This window comes from Pogona vitticeps, chromosome 14 (genome assembly GCF_051106095.1).
Source record: "Pogona vitticeps strain Pit_001003342236 chromosome 14, PviZW2.1, whole genome shotgun sequence".
Taxonomy (NCBI): domain Eukaryota; kingdom Metazoa; phylum Chordata; class Lepidosauria; order Squamata; family Agamidae; genus Pogona; species Pogona vitticeps.
In genome coordinates, this window is record NC_135796.1 from 13563136 (window position 1) to 13578608 (window position 15473).

The 15473-nt window shown below is 43.2% G+C and overlaps 1 protein-coding gene across 29 annotated transcripts in view; it reads right to left on the reverse strand.

Moving 5' to 3' along the window:
- Positions 1-15473, reverse strand: part of FBRSL1 (fibrosin like 1) — a 724755-nt gene that overhangs the window by 376494 nt on the left and 332788 nt on the right. For all 29 annotated transcript variants that reach the window (XM_072983658.2, XM_072983645.2, XM_072983642.2 and 26 more), the window contains exon 4: positions 14744-14779. In XM_072983658.2, coding sequence (XP_072839759.1) covers positions 14744-14779 — 36 coding nt within the window. The remainder of the gene's footprint in view (positions 1-14743; positions 14780-15473) is intronic.

Below are 15473 nucleotides of genomic sequence, written 5' to 3' on the forward strand. Positions count from 1 at the left end.
ACCCCACTTAGTGACACCCACTACTTGCTGGTAGTGGAGGCGAAACAGACTGAAAACAACTCACCTACCTACCTACTCACCCCCTACCAACCTAAACAATATGGCAATTACCAACTTATTAAAAAAATTCCTATATTTAAAAAGCCTAAGTTCACAACAGCAGGGGATATGTTCTTGAAAGCCACTTTATAAAATCCACCCATTCATCCAACCATCCATCCATCAGATGATGACTTAGAAAGAAAGTGTCAGATTATGCCTATAACTGTCATGCCTACGGTGTGTGAACCAATAACACTTCCAGGATCATGCCTCTCGCTCCAGCCTTTTTTACTTTTTAAAAAATAACAACCGTGATGTATGTTCCAGGAGCATACCCATGCGCTCACAAGCTTCCAAAGCTCAGAGATAACCCCCCCCCCAAAAAAAAAGCAAAGTGTGCTGCTTATATACCGCCCCATAGCGCTTCAAGCACTCTCTGGGCGGTTTACAAGTTAATTATGCAGGCTACACATTGCCCCCCCCCCCCCGCGAGCTGGGTACTCATTTTACCGACCGGGGAAGTATAGACGGCTCAGTCAACCTGGAGCCAGCGACCTGGGATTGAACCCCGGGTCGTGAGCACAGTTTTGACTGTAGTACAGCAGTTTAACCACTGCGCCACGAGACTCTTCCACTTATCCTCCATTGTGGTAGACATGGAGGCATTCAGAACAGTCCCAACCCCACTTGCAGTCTGAAGCAGTATAGTTCCCTTCTATCACTTCAGGCCATAGTAGGTACAGACCCCACATCTAGGATATTACCACTAGCCCCCTTTATATTATTTGCTGGTAATCCAGAGTTGTCAGGCAGATGCAGTACTGTATCTCCTGCACCTCTCCAGAGTGCGCCTTCACTCCATCTGCAAGGCTAGCTATCTAGATTGAGGAAAACCAGGTTAGCTCACTCTTTTCCTGCGCATTTACTGAAAAACCATGATACTCGTTTTAACCTTTACTGTACATAACCATGACAGCACCAGCCCCCCCCCCCGCCTTTTCTTCTGCCCTTGTTATCTTTCTGATTTGCGTTTTATCACAGAGCACACTGCACCATTTCCCTTTCATCTGCAGCACGGAAGGTGGAGGTGACCACTGCCACTTTCCTTCTAGACTTACTGAAATCAACATTAAAACAACAAGAAGCAAAACTTGTTGTTGCAAAGAAGAAGAAGCCGTAGTTGCCTCCCAGCATGTTCATTGCGGTTAATGAGGGTGCCACAGCGTGAGCAAAACGCATGGGGCTCTCGCTGCCGTCAACCGTATTAAAGAAACCGGCTACTTGGAACCTTTGCCTTGGCGGTCAAAGCTCCTGCTGATCACACGGACTGCAGACAGCAGGAAATAAACAGGGAAACACAGTCTCAGCTAAGCACACCTGAATCTGCTTGAAAGGCTACATGGAACCCACAGGGCTGGCTTGCTGAGAAAGGATACGATCCTTTTATTACAAAGTGGAGTGAGAGGAAGATTCAGCCAGGAGAGGATTCAAAGCGACACTCAAAGGCAAGGTATGATTGTCACGCCACCACAAGAGGAACAGCATCCTCACAATGCAAAAGGCCTTGTCCCTGTTTGATGAGGCCAATCTTCTTGCTTCTCTTTCTGCCCCAGTTCTGACAGGTTAGCTCTTATTGCCCTTACTTCTTTCTATTTATCTTGTTCCCTCTTTCTTGGTAGTAATAATATGCATGTGTGCATATACAACACGTGTGCATACGTACATGTGTAATACAAGCAGCACTCTTATTTGTATAAAGGTGATGGCTCAGAAGGATAAAGACAACCAGGAGCCATGTCTTTCTGAAGCCGCCAATTGTCCACCGTGACTCAAAGGGCACATGGACAGAGGATACCGTTCTAATGTGGAAAAGATTAATAAATAACAGCAAAGGCAGCTGCAGTTCATTAGCACCTCATCAAGCAAATTACCTACTAGTCTTCACACAAGCAAGCAATTAAGGTCTAAGTGCAATACAACTTATTTTGAAGACATGCTTCTATCCAGAACAGAGTGTCCTTCTCTGCGAAAAATTCAGCTTCATGTGGCCATCACTACTCAAGATCTCTCACCACCACCAAAGTTATGGTCAACAAACCTCCTTTCCGTCCCATGATTCACTGGAAAACATTTTGGACAAAGAAAAGTCATAAAAGCAACAGAAACAGTCCACTGGGGGGGGGGGGTTTGGATTAATTTTCAAATATTCCTCACCCTCCCACCATGGAAGAATCAATCCTTCCAGGCTAGAGAATTTCAGATGGATTCAGAATGGAGCTCTTTATAGAAAATATGGACCAAAGCATTCTGGGAACTTTTATCAAGAGATGTTTGTCTAACCATTGCCGATTTATAAGACAGCTTACAGATGAGGTTCCCCTTCTCCCCCTCTCCTTTCCTGCCTCCTCCCATTAAAATGATGTGGTTGAAAACAAAAACAAACTAACTCAGATACAAGTCATATGCCATCCATGCCTTGAGGGGCTTCACGAAGATCATCGTGTCAGATGCCTGCTTTTTGCAATGGGAATAATGTAGCTTTATGTAAATCAGCATCACCCAATTATGCCCAGGCCTTATAAACAGAAGGGTGTGTGTTGTGTATTCAGTATGACAGCAACACGCAGCCTCAGAGCTGGACCCCTCTGCCTCTGTGTGTGATTGTGAGGTGTGTTTGTGGGTGGATGGGTGTGGGCGTGAGTGGAAATTTATAGGGTATTTGGTCAGAATTAAAAGCAGAACACACTATGATTGGAAACAAGGAAAATAAAAATAACTTGTGAGATTGCATTTGTTTGCTTTTTTTGGAAAGACATATACTAGCAACATTGCTTGCCTGTTTCTCCGTACATGATAAAAGCAGAAAAACCTTCAGTCAAGAACCAGGCCCGGGATGGGGAGGGCATTCTCATCCTCTCCCTTTTTGTTAGATGTTTATTTATTCACGTCCCTTACCCTTATTGCTTCTCTGAAGAGTCTAGGAAGGATAAAAGGAGTATCTAATGACAGGTAATAAACCTAAACCAGCCTCTGCGGTTGAAGGGTTGGGGACTTAATGCTCAGCCTACCTAACCTAAACCCTCACCTGGCTTTTGTCTTCTGTCTCCTTCTCTTTTGTCTATTTCTTATTTTTTATAGACCACCCTTTAAATGTGCACCTCACATGATGGATTAAATAGACAATGGAAACCGATGATAAATCCGATTTTGTTAAAATAAGTCTATAGTGGTTCTGGCTTGTTTTTGTTGTTGTTTTTAACAGGGATCTCAGGTTGCCAGAAGATACATTTAATGATGATGTCAGGCAAAATCCCAAGAAACAAAACAAAACTAGAACCCCCCCCCAAAAAAAGACAAAAACATGGGGTACCTCAAAGACTAACCATTATATTTTAATGTAAGCTTTTGTGGACACATCCACTTCGTCAGACATTAAGAGACAGAATGAAAGGAAATGTCTCTTAATGTCTGACTAAGCCAACGTGTCCACAAAAGCGTACATTAAAGTATAATGGTTAGTCTTTAAGGTGCCCCATGTTTTAGTCATTTTGTTTTGTTTCTTTGGATTTTGCCTGATATGCTTGCACAGACTAACACGGCTACCTCTTCCAAACTACATTTAGGTTGAATCTTAGTCTCAACTCATCCCCAAAGGTGCTCCCCTCATTTTATGAATTTCAGCCACAATTTAATATCTTTAGTGCAGCAGCAGCTCAATCCCTGAATTAATATCCTAGACCATAATTTGCCATTCTCATATTGTGTAATTAGGTGTGAATGACATAATTTATAAATTCTAGAATCATAGATAGAATAATAGAGGTAGAAGGGGCTTATAAAGCCAAGCCCAACCTCCTAATAAATGAAGATCAAAGTAGATCTGACAGAGGGTTGTCCAATTTTCTCATGAATGCCTCCAGCGTTGGAGCACTCGCCACCTCCCAAAATAATTGGTTCCATTGTTGTACTGCTCTAACAGTTAAGAAGTTTTTCCTGATATTCAGCCTAAATCTGGCTTCCTGATATTTTCATTCCCCCCCCCCCCTGTAAAAATGGACACATTTCTAAGGTTGGTGTATGGTTGTGTGAGAGTTGCCATCAGTCTCAGACCAGCCTCCTGGGCCCCTAGTAGGTAAAGGGGAAGGACAACAGGTGCCTACAAGGGAGTGGATTGGAGGGAGACATGGAGGCCAAAATAAAGGAGGAAGACTAGAAGGATTCAGCGGCTTCCTTCAGGTAAACAGGAGGGAGAGACAGAAACTTTGGAGCAGGAGGAGAAGTCTGGAGAGACCATTAAGCCTTGAGATCTCCAATTCTGTGCCTTGGCTGAAGTGGAGAGTGACTGGGAAGAGCAGCCCCAGGAGGAAGTCCCTGAACCCCACCCACTGGGTAGAGGAAGGTTCTGCAGATAAGGGACTCCAGGAGTCTACCCCACCTCCAACACAACCTTGTGACCTGTGTTGTCCAACAGGAGCAATGATGCCCATTCCAACGCAGCTGCAGCGCTGGTGACAAAAGGCTGAGTCAATGTTCAGACAGCTACTTGAGCCTGTTGGAATCAAACTAAGGTCATGAGCAGAGTCTTTACTGCAGTTTAACCACTGTGACACAACACAGCTTTTACACCAGTTGACTTCCAAACCACAGGAACTTGGTTGAAAAGTACATAGTTAGCTAGTTATGTGTAATCAAATTGGAACCGGCTTACAGAGACCTTAATGCAGCTTTCAAGATAAGGGAGATATTTAAGGAGGGATTTTGCCCGATCCACTCCCCTAGTGAGTTTCCATGGCCAAGTGGGGATTTGAACCCTATTCTCCAGAGTCCTTACGACCCAACAGTGTATCCACTACACCAGTGGTCCCCAACCTTAGGCCTCCAGATGTTCTTGGACTACAACTCCCAGAAACCTTCACCACCACCTTTGCTGCCCAGGATTTCTGGGAGTTGAAGTCCAAGAACATTTGGAGGCCCAAGTTTGGAGACCACTGCACTACGCCATATTTGGTGCCTTTAAAAAGTGCATACATATCCACACATGTAAAGGTTTTTTTAAAAAATACGTAATGAATTTGCTTTAATACAAATTACAGAGGGTCTCTGTAAGACAGGGCTACACCATATGCCTCAATAAAGCCTTATCTGTGTTGCATTGCTAGCATTTCACTAAAGTGACCCATTTCTTTATAAATATATAAAGCAATATCCAACAGACTCGAAATGTCAGTTTTTGCTGAACTAAGCATAGCTTTAGATCTAAAGAGATTTTAGGCGTTGAAGCGAAGTTAATTTGTGCTAGAAAGTCTTAGAAAGAGATTCTAAGATTTGGGGTTTGGCACATAAAATGTTAAGGACTCTGACCTCTGCTTGATGAACACGGCGAGTGACAAACGGTCTTTTAATGTCCATGTGCATACGTGCCTACATAAAGTCATGGAGAATAATTTCTTAACAACTATGAATGTATGGGCTTTCCAGTTCTCCACAGGAAAGGAGGCAGAATGGGCTGCTAAACTACTTAAGTGATAAACACCGACTATGTTCACATCTATACTCTTTGCACAGTTGAACTATGAACCCCTTGCAAAACAGCTGTTGCTTTCCTACTCTATTGTTTGCACAAGGGTTGTAGACAGACTGTGTTCCCAAGTTTTGGATCAACACATTGCCAACAGATTCCACAAGCATTCCAGAGATAGCTGTGTTCCAAACAGAACAAAATGAAAGGTCTATTGTTCCATTTTTAGGTGTGTTTACCATGTCGTAAGACCAAAAGATTTCTCACAGAAGCTTTGTAGTTGCTCTGACCTTCAACTTTATACAGTATGCATAAATTATTTAAATAGCAAATTTACTTCCAAGGTAGTGATGAAAAATAAATGATAGACCACAATTCTATCATGTGTGTGTGTGAGTGAGAGATCATATTTGTTCAGAGACTCATCTTTAACTTTACTGCACCCAAAAGATCTCTCTTACATGACTGGGAAAAGCTGAATGTATCAATGAAATTTTCCCCATTTCCCCTGTTTCTTACAAACAAAAGCATTACAAAAGCTATAAACTATCTAGTAACTGCAACAGTATATCCTTTCACAAACTATGCCCTTATCTACGAAAAAGAAAAAGCCCTTGTGGACCTCAAGATTACACAAATGTAAATGCAGGTGATAGCTTTTATTGGACCACTAAAATCAGATTGGAAGTTTTCATGGAGGAATCTCACTTCTTCAGGCTAAACATCAGTACTTCATGACTTTTTAGTAAAAACGTACACACCTCCAAAACATGCCATGGGAGGATGGGTAACATCACGAAGCGTTGTAACACCAGACAACAGACATGAGAGCTGTGTGCATTTGTATTTCTGGACTACAACTTCTACAAGTTGTACACCCTTTGCAAGTTATAGCTGAAAATGCCCAGTGGCTATGCTGAAGTGGGACAGTTTAATCATGTTATCTTTGCGATCCTGGACTTCTTGAACTGCACAGACAGGACGAAGAATCACCATCCTTTTAAAACAAACTTGTTCCAAAACAGCTGCAGAAGGCGGAAGCAAGAAACCAAGTAAATGGACAGACAAAACCACTATGTGGAAAAAGAAAACTTCTAGTGCTCTGGTAAATATCTTGAAGGCTAAGAAATTTCTTATATGGCAAATGTTGTAAAGGTTCGAAAACACCAGCAGAATATCCCACTCACGGTGCCCTTGCTGTCCCTGATGAGTTAAAGCCTAGCTCATAGCTGAGTGGGAGGTCTGTACACAGACATTTTGGAAAATTATGGCTTGTTACTCAAATCTTTATAAGGCTCAGCAATGAAGAAACAAAAACATATCAGGGTTCCAAAGGCTTTGAGATAAGCAGCCCTGAATTGCTACACACTCATTTGTTCAGCAGATCAAAAGGAACTCCTCAGGAAAAAAAAAAGAGATAAAAATGTCTGCCCTGTGATTTATTAGAAGCAGGATAGTGGCAGGGCCTTTGGCCTTTTTTCCATTAAGGTACTAGAGCCAGGGGGAAATCAGTTTAATTTGCAAACACAGCCCTTCAGATATGGAACTTCACTCTTATCATTACGTTATGCACGATAACAAACAAGATGGTTAAAAGTGTGTGTTACATACAGCACTGATGTTACCTGTCTGTCATGGGTTTGGAGGGAAAGTTCCATCCTATGGGGAGTGGAAGGCGGGACATCAGGAGGAGGGGCTGTACTGTATATATGTGTGGAGCGTGTGTGGTGAGGAGAGATGCTGAGAGACAGACTGAGAGACACTGGGATGTGACGAAGCAGCAGCTGGGAAGAAGAAGCTGTTGTGGGAGTCTGTGTGTCAGACAGGGTACTACTGTGTGTCAGAGTACCAACCTGATAGGTTCAGGTGTCTGTTGGTTAGCCAGAACTGATAGGTTCAGGGTCTGTGCTTCAAGTTAAGGGTTCTGGGTGAACCAAACTGTATGCTTGTATGAGTGAGAATAAGCCACGTTACTTTATTTTATACACCTGATTGTTTATTTACCCTGTGTGTGTATTTAAAATAAACCTTATTCTTTTTATTGTTTAAAAATCCATCCCTGGTCTGTGTGACTTCTTAAAGGGAATGGTTGGTGGCAGCTTAGTGTAACTGTGTGACATATCCCAGTAGGTCTGGGTTTGTCACATTGATTGGTGTCCAGCGTGTGGGATACGACTGGTCCAGTTGTCCAGTGGTCCAGCAAAGCCTTGGCAAGTGTGCCCAGAGCAAGGGGGGTCTAGTCAGGGACAGTCTGAGGCGCGTAGGTAATCTTCTAGGTGTACCTCACGGGGAGGTGCGCTAGTAGAAGAACGTGCCAACTGGGGAGACTTAGATTAAGGTGCTCTGAGGCAGCCTAGTTTTGGCGGGAAAAAAGCTGAGGCAAAACTGCGTAGCAACAGTGATCTAGCTTGCCAGCTGAGAGGCCCAGCAGAGGGGGGTAGGCTCTGACTCGATACTGTTGCAAGTTAGTGCTGAAGAACAGCAGCAATCTCTAGGGAGAGCTGGTTCTGAGGCAAAAAGGAAAAAAGTGGTCGTTTTATTTTGAGGCTTGACTTTTAAAGCAGCCTGTTCTGAGGGGGGATTATGCCCTTGACTCGAAGCCAGATGGCCGAAATGAGTGAAGTGAAAGACCCCCAGATTGACCAAGGTTCTGAGGATGAATTTGGCTCAGTGCAGGGTGACAGCACAGGAGAGCAGAACCCAGAACTCAGAAAATTGATCCTAGCCCAACAGAATGAACTGAGGGTGAGGGAAATGGAAATCAGAAGAAAAGAAAGAGCTGAAATCAGTCAGGCAGAGGCAGATGCCAAGACAAGGGGAATGGACATGAGGATCAAACAGATGGAACTGAAACTCCAAATTAGAATGGTACAATTAGAATTGAAGTTCCTAAATAAGTTTATTAACAATTTATCAGTGGAAGAAATGTCAAAGAAAGAAAAGTATGAGGCTCAGGCCAGACAAAGTGAGCAAGATCTTGAAAAATATAATCAGCAAAAAGACATTAAATTAAAAGAAATCAGAGATAAGACGGAAGAAAAAGTAAAAGAGATAAAAGCTAGGGCTGAGGAAGAAATTTTACAGATCAGGGCTGAGTTTGAGGCCAAGCAAAAGGAGCTGGATTTGAGAATAAAAGGGAAAAGCCAGCAAGGGGGAGGGGCCCATGGTGAAGGGAAGCCCTCAGACATGAAACCAAGACCTCAGATTTTGGAGGGAAAACCAAAACAAGATGAGAGAGAATCAAAATACACCAGAAAATGTTATTTCTGTCAGGGAAAGGGTCATCTAATCTCAGAGTGTGAGAAATTAAAGCAGCTAAAAGGAATGGTGCCTCAGAATTCTAGTGGGACCAAGCCAAAAGCTGTGTTCTGTGTCCAGAAAGAGCAAGGCTCAGTGTCACTGAGGGAGCCTGTTGCCATGGCTACTCAGTCTGGAACAGCTACCTCTGCTGATCAGGCTGAGGAAAATGGTCCTCTTGTGGAGGTAAAACGCTGCTTGCTGGTGAAAACAGATTCTCAGTTGTTTGAGACAGCCGGGGTGGACGTAGGAATACTTGACCGTCAGTATAGGGGGCTGCGGGACACTTGTTCCCAGGTAACCCTGTGCCATCCAGATATTATTCCTAGGGAGTTTATAATCCCAAATGAGAGCATGAAGGTGGCAGGGATTGAGGGGCAGGTAATCTCTCTGCCAGTAGCAGAGATACCTGTCAACTTTCAAGGCTGGAGGGGAGATTGGCGGCTAGCGATTTCATCGACTCTGCCAGCAGCCGTGCTCGTGGGAAATGACCTGGCTGAACATGTGAAACGGGTGCTAGTGATTACACTCTCACAAGCCACCACGGGGACAGTTCAGGGGGGTAATGATGAGCCAGAGACGGAAGCAGAGGGGAGTTCAGAAGCTGTGGTGGAAACCTTAACCACAGACAGCAGATTTGGACAGGAGCAAAAGGCAGACGCCACTCTCCAAAAGTGTTTTGAACAGGTAACTGACGCCCAGCTAACACCTGAAACCCCAGTGAGATTTCTGGAGGAAAAGGGGATTTTATATAGAGAAACCCTGAGGAATATCTCAAAAGGGGGAGATGGGATCAGAAGTCAGCTGGTGGTACCTGAAAAGTATCGCCCCATGATCTTACAAAGGGGTCACTCTGACATGTTTGCTGCACACTTAGGGGTGAAAGAGCCCCTTGATTTGATCAAACAAAATTGGGAGCAGATCACCCAGGATGACCCACAAGACGTTGTGACATACATAGACACCTTGATGAATGACCTAAAGAGAAATCTAGAGCTGGCAGCAGAAAACCTGCAAGCTCAGAAGGTCAGACAGACAACATGGTATGACCACAAAGCTAGAGAGAGGCACTTTGACCCAGGGGAGGAAGTGCTTTGGCTTAGGCCCTGCAGAGAGAATAAACTGCAGCTCAAATGGGCAGGACCATATAGGGTCATTTCCAAGATGTCAGACCTGAACTACCTTATAGAGCAGGAGGAGAACCAAGCAAGGAGGGTGGTTCATGTGAATGCCCTAAAACCCTACTACAGAGGGGAACAGAGGGTTTTATTCGCGATAAAAGCAGCTGAGAGTGAGGAAGCTGAATTACCCTTCTGGGAGGGTAGAGGGGAAGTAAAATACAACCCAGAGGAGGTAAAGATCAGTCCTGCACTCACCCAAGACCAGCAGCAAGAACTAAAAATGCTGCTTAGTAAATATCAACAGGTGTTTTCCAACAAGCCGGGGATAGTGAAGGGAGTGATGCATCGGATCCACACAGGGGATGCACCCCCGCAGGCAGTATCCCCATACCGAGTAACGGGACCCTATAGGGACAAGGTGCGGAAGGAGCTGGACGAGATGCTGAGGGAGAACATAATCGTCCCCTCCTCTAGTCCTTGGTCCTCTCCGATAGTCCTTGTGGACAAGCCTGATGGGAGCATTAGGTTTTGTGTCGATTACAGGAAATTAAACCGTGTAACCACTCCTGATGCCTACCCAATGCCCAGGCTAGACAGCCTGATTGAAACCATAGGGGGTTGTCGGTTCATCTCATCATTGGACCTGGTAAAGGGATATTGGCAATTAAGAATTGATCCCAGGGATCAAGAAAAGACTGCCTTTTGCAGCCCTTTTGGTCTCTATGAGTTTCGAGTCCTGAGCTTTGGTCTCAGAAATGCACCAGCCACATTCCAAAGGCTGATGGACCAGACCTTGGCAGGGCTCAGTGACTTTACAGTGGCCTACATTGACGACATAGGGATCTTCAGTAATACCTGGGAAGATCACCTGTTACACCTGGAGTTAGTGCTGCAGAGGTTAAGTGCAGCAGGGCTAACAGTAAAGGCCAGCAAGTGTCAGCTGGGTAGCCCAGAAATAAAATACTTGGGTCACATGGTAGGGGGAGGAATGATAAAACCCCTGGAGGCCAAAATAGAAGCTGTTCGTGATTGGCCTAGACCCAACACCAAGAAAAAGGTCAAATCATTTCTTGGGTTGGTGGGCTACTACAGAAAGTTCATCCCGAGGTTTAGCGAGATTGCGGCTCCGCTGACCGATCTGACGAGGAAGAAGACTGATGACAGCATCCCGTGGACCAGCGATTGTGAGGCGGCGTTCCAGAGGTTGAAGGAGGCGTTAATCAACTATCCTGTGCTGCGTGCTCCAGACTTCGACCGGGAGTTCATCATCTACACCGATGCGTCTAACAGCGGGGTAGGAGCAGTTCTGTGCCAGGAGGATGAGAAGGGTGACCAGCATCCAGTGTCCTACCTGAGTAGGAAACTTCAAAAAGGTGAGAGACATTTGGCAACCGTGGAGAAGGAGTGTTTGGCCATAGTCTACGCGATCCAGAAGGCCAAGCCTTACATCTGGGGAAGACATTTTATTCTGTGTACTGACCATTCACCATTGCAATGGTTAAAGACAATGAAAACCCACAATAGCAAACTTATGAGGTGGGCTTTAAACCTACAGGACTATGACTTTGAAGTGAAGGTGGTCAGAGGGTCAGTGAACTGTGTTGCTGACGCCTTATCAAGAAGACCTGAAGATTGAAGACGGCGAAAGAAACATGGACTATGTGTATATAATGATGACAAAAAGTAAAATGTACCTGGTTTTGAATTGGTTTGTATGAATAAAGGTAAATTGATGTAATGTATATGGTAAATGTTTAAATGCCTATTTGCTATGGTTTAACTTAGAATGTAAGTATGAGTAAGTATAATGTGGTATGTATAACTGTTGTTGTGTATTTTATTCAGGTTGTTTTTTTTTGGTGAAAAGCACGTTAGCTTTCCCCCTACAAAACAACTTATAAAGAGGGGAGGTGTTACATACAGCACTGATGTTACCTGTCTGTCATGGGTTTGGAGGGAAAGTTCCATCCTATGGGGAGTGGAAGGCGGGACATCAGGAGGAGGGGCTGTACTGTATATATGTGTGGAGCGTGTGTGGTGAGGAGAGATGCTGAGAGACAGACTGAGAGACACTGGGATGTGACGAAGCAGCAGCTGGGAAGAAGAAGCTGTTGTGGGAGTCTGTGTGTCAGACAGGGTACTACTGTGTGTCAGAGTACCAACCTGATAGGTTCAGGTGTCTGTTGGTTAGCCAGAACTGATAGGTTCAGGGTCTGTGCTTCAAGTTAAGGGTTCTGGGTGAACCAAACTGTATGCTTGTATGAGTGAGAATAAGCCACGTTACTTTATTTTATACACCTGATTGTTTATTTACCCTGTGTGTGTATTTAAAATAAACCTTATTCTTTTTATTGTTTAAAAATCCATCCCTGGTCTGTGTGACTTCTTAAAGGGAATGGTTGGTGGCAGCTTAGTGTAACTGTGTGACATATCCCAGTAGGTCTGGGTTTGTCACAGTGTGTACACACACACACACACACACACACACACACACACACACACACTTCACAGGTAAAGTGTGGTATGGGGTTGCCACACATCTCACTACAAGCTCAAAGCATGTATTTTACATTTTAAATGGATTAAAAACCATTCAAAAGTATTCATAAACCAAGCACAATTAATTTGTTGACATTCAGTGCTCAGGGTTCCCCCCCCCCAAGTTTTCAGTAGGAAAGATAAGCTTGAATGTTTACCTGACAAACAGCCCATGTTATGATTTCAAAACTCCTATTAGATGGGAATAAACTCAATTTCACCAAATTAGAAAATCTCTTTAAAAATGTTCAAAGCACACTACATTAGGAAGCGCATAATCGCTCATCTCTATACCAAGGTATCACAGGCAGCATTCTACATTTTGTTCATCTAAACGATTTGACTCATAATTGTAGAAATCTAAGACTTCTCAAATGACACAGTATGCAAAGAAATAGTAACCACTGTCAATTAGCAATGCTAAATTGTCATTAAAAATTTGTTTCTCTCTCCTATTTCTCTTTCTTTCTTTAGATTGACAAGGAACTTAATTTAAAGCTTCAGTGAAAGCAGACAGAATAAAAAGGCCTTGTTTGATGCTATTTGGTAGCTAGATGTGTACTTCAGGTCCCCTACTGTAGCAGGCAGTGTCACAGATCACCACACCACTGTTTATTGATGAAATAAGTTATCCATTCACATACAGACTCATTGGCAATTTCTGGTATTTTTACCAATGCTAAACGAACTCAAATCTTTAAATATTGCAATCTGGTGACCAAGATGTTGCTGCTCAATCATGTATCACTACAATTATTGTTATTACAAAAATGTTTAAGAACTTGTCTTTACTGCATGGTACTGGATTTGGGGGAAAGTCAAAATGAGAAGTACTAATTTTTATTTTTCTAATTACTGGCCTTTGTCAACTTTGATTCCAGGATTGTTTACTGGATACTGGTCTGTTTAGCATTATAGAAATGAGCAGCAGTAAGCCATGGACTCCCCCCCCCCACCGCCTTGTTCTCTAGGATAGCAGCAAGAAAGATAATGGAAGAATTTGTTCCATGATTTAAACTAAAAAAGGGTTGTTGTTTTTTTCATTCAAAGTAGGGAGAAAACAGGCTGGGTGAGAATTGTGAAGCCCAGTTATTGCACATAACTTGAGGGGTCTTCTGTGTGCCTCCCAGATTCTCCCCAGCACTGAATTTGGACAAGAATCACTTATGGAGGCCTCGGTTATGGGTTTTCAAGTTGCATCCAATTTAAGGCAACCCTAATAGGTTTTCCAGATATATGACCTATTTAATTATCCCTCTCCTAAACTTAAAAAAAAGCCCCAAGCATCTTTCTGCAAAACCAGAAGTGACTTTATCAGTTCTCATTTTGAAAAGATGGGCTGGTGTGGCTTTGGAAAGGGGGCCCTGTAACAGGAAACCAGATTTAGGCTGAATATTAAAAAAAAACAAAACTTCTCAGCTGTTAGAGCAGTATGACAATGGACCTAATTACCTGGGGAGATGGTGAGCGCTCCAATATTGGAGGCATTCAAGAGAAAACCTGCCAGATCTGCTTTGATCTGGATTCCTGTAATGAGCAGGAGGCTGACTCTGATGGCCTTATAGGTCCCTTTCAACTCCTTTATTCTGTGCTTCTATGAACTAACTGCCTTTTTTTTTAAATGATGACTTGTTCAAGCAAGCAAGGGTCATAAAATCCTGGGGAAACAGAGGAGAGTTCACAGTTCCATTTAAATAGATGATCCAACCTATATTTTGATATTGCTGATTTGGTTTATATTGCTGTTAATACTTCAAAAGAGCTGTCAGTTCAAGACCCATAAGAGTAAACACTGGCACAACTGACTGATCCATTCTTCTTTTACTTTTTTTACTTTGTGAACTAGAGAAGTTTTAGTATTACAGTGAGTAAAACATACACCTGTAACCCTACATCCAATGAAACATGAAGAAATCTGTAATATGTAGCAACAAGAGATGATAATATTTGTTCTCCCACAGCCAATGGTGTTCAGATATGATCTTTTGATTTATCATTCTATAGTTTTGCACAATAAATGGAGAGACAAAACCATAAAATAACACCAGGCGACTCAGAAAATCAACTGTTTAACACAGAGAGCTGGTTGAGGAAACATTACAACCCTTTCCCTCAAAATCTGATTTTTTTTCTGTTGGTATATCTGAACATGCAGCAGGTAATACAAATTACACAATCAAATAGCAATAGACATGAAATGGATGAATTAGTTGTTAAGGTGACTTACCGAATAACCTTTTCCTGAAAGCGATTGAGCAGAACTCTGTGAAAAGAAAAGAAAAGCCACTGTCGGTACGGAAAGAAATATCACACAGAAAGAACAACTGTGAACCTCTGTCCCTATTCAATTACAAAGTGCCATTTCTCAGATCATTCTAGATCTAGGATCCACACGTGCTGCTTTATAATGATCTTATCATGATGCCTCCTTGTTGCTATCATGAACAGCTTGGCCACTGTGAGAAATCACTTGCCTCTTCTTCATCCCTCTGGCCTTCTTCCTCCCTCTTTCTCGCCAAGGTGACTAACCTGTGCCTCTACTGTATATCATATAAAACAAGACTGCTGAGGGCAAAGGGAAGTGGCACAATTTAATGTCTCTACAAGCAGACCCTCCCACATTATGTTTTAATAAAATGAATGTTCTGGTTGAATGCTTGCATGTGGGGAATAATCCTTGATCAGAAAAAAAAAGTCATCAATTAAATTTTTCATCCTTTATATATGAAGACCATTTCCATCAGATTCCCCATTGAGGGGGAAAGAAAAGGGGAAAGGGGGAGTGGTTAAGGTTGAGCTTAGCATCTTGATGGACGGGGAGTTGACTCATAAAGTCCAATAGGATCCCGGAAGATACAAAACTGTGCGGACAGGTTAGCCAGTCCAGGACTTGTTGGGCTGTTGAGTTGGCAACACCCTTGCTTTCTCACTTATAATCTGAGCAGCGGCAGGCCAGT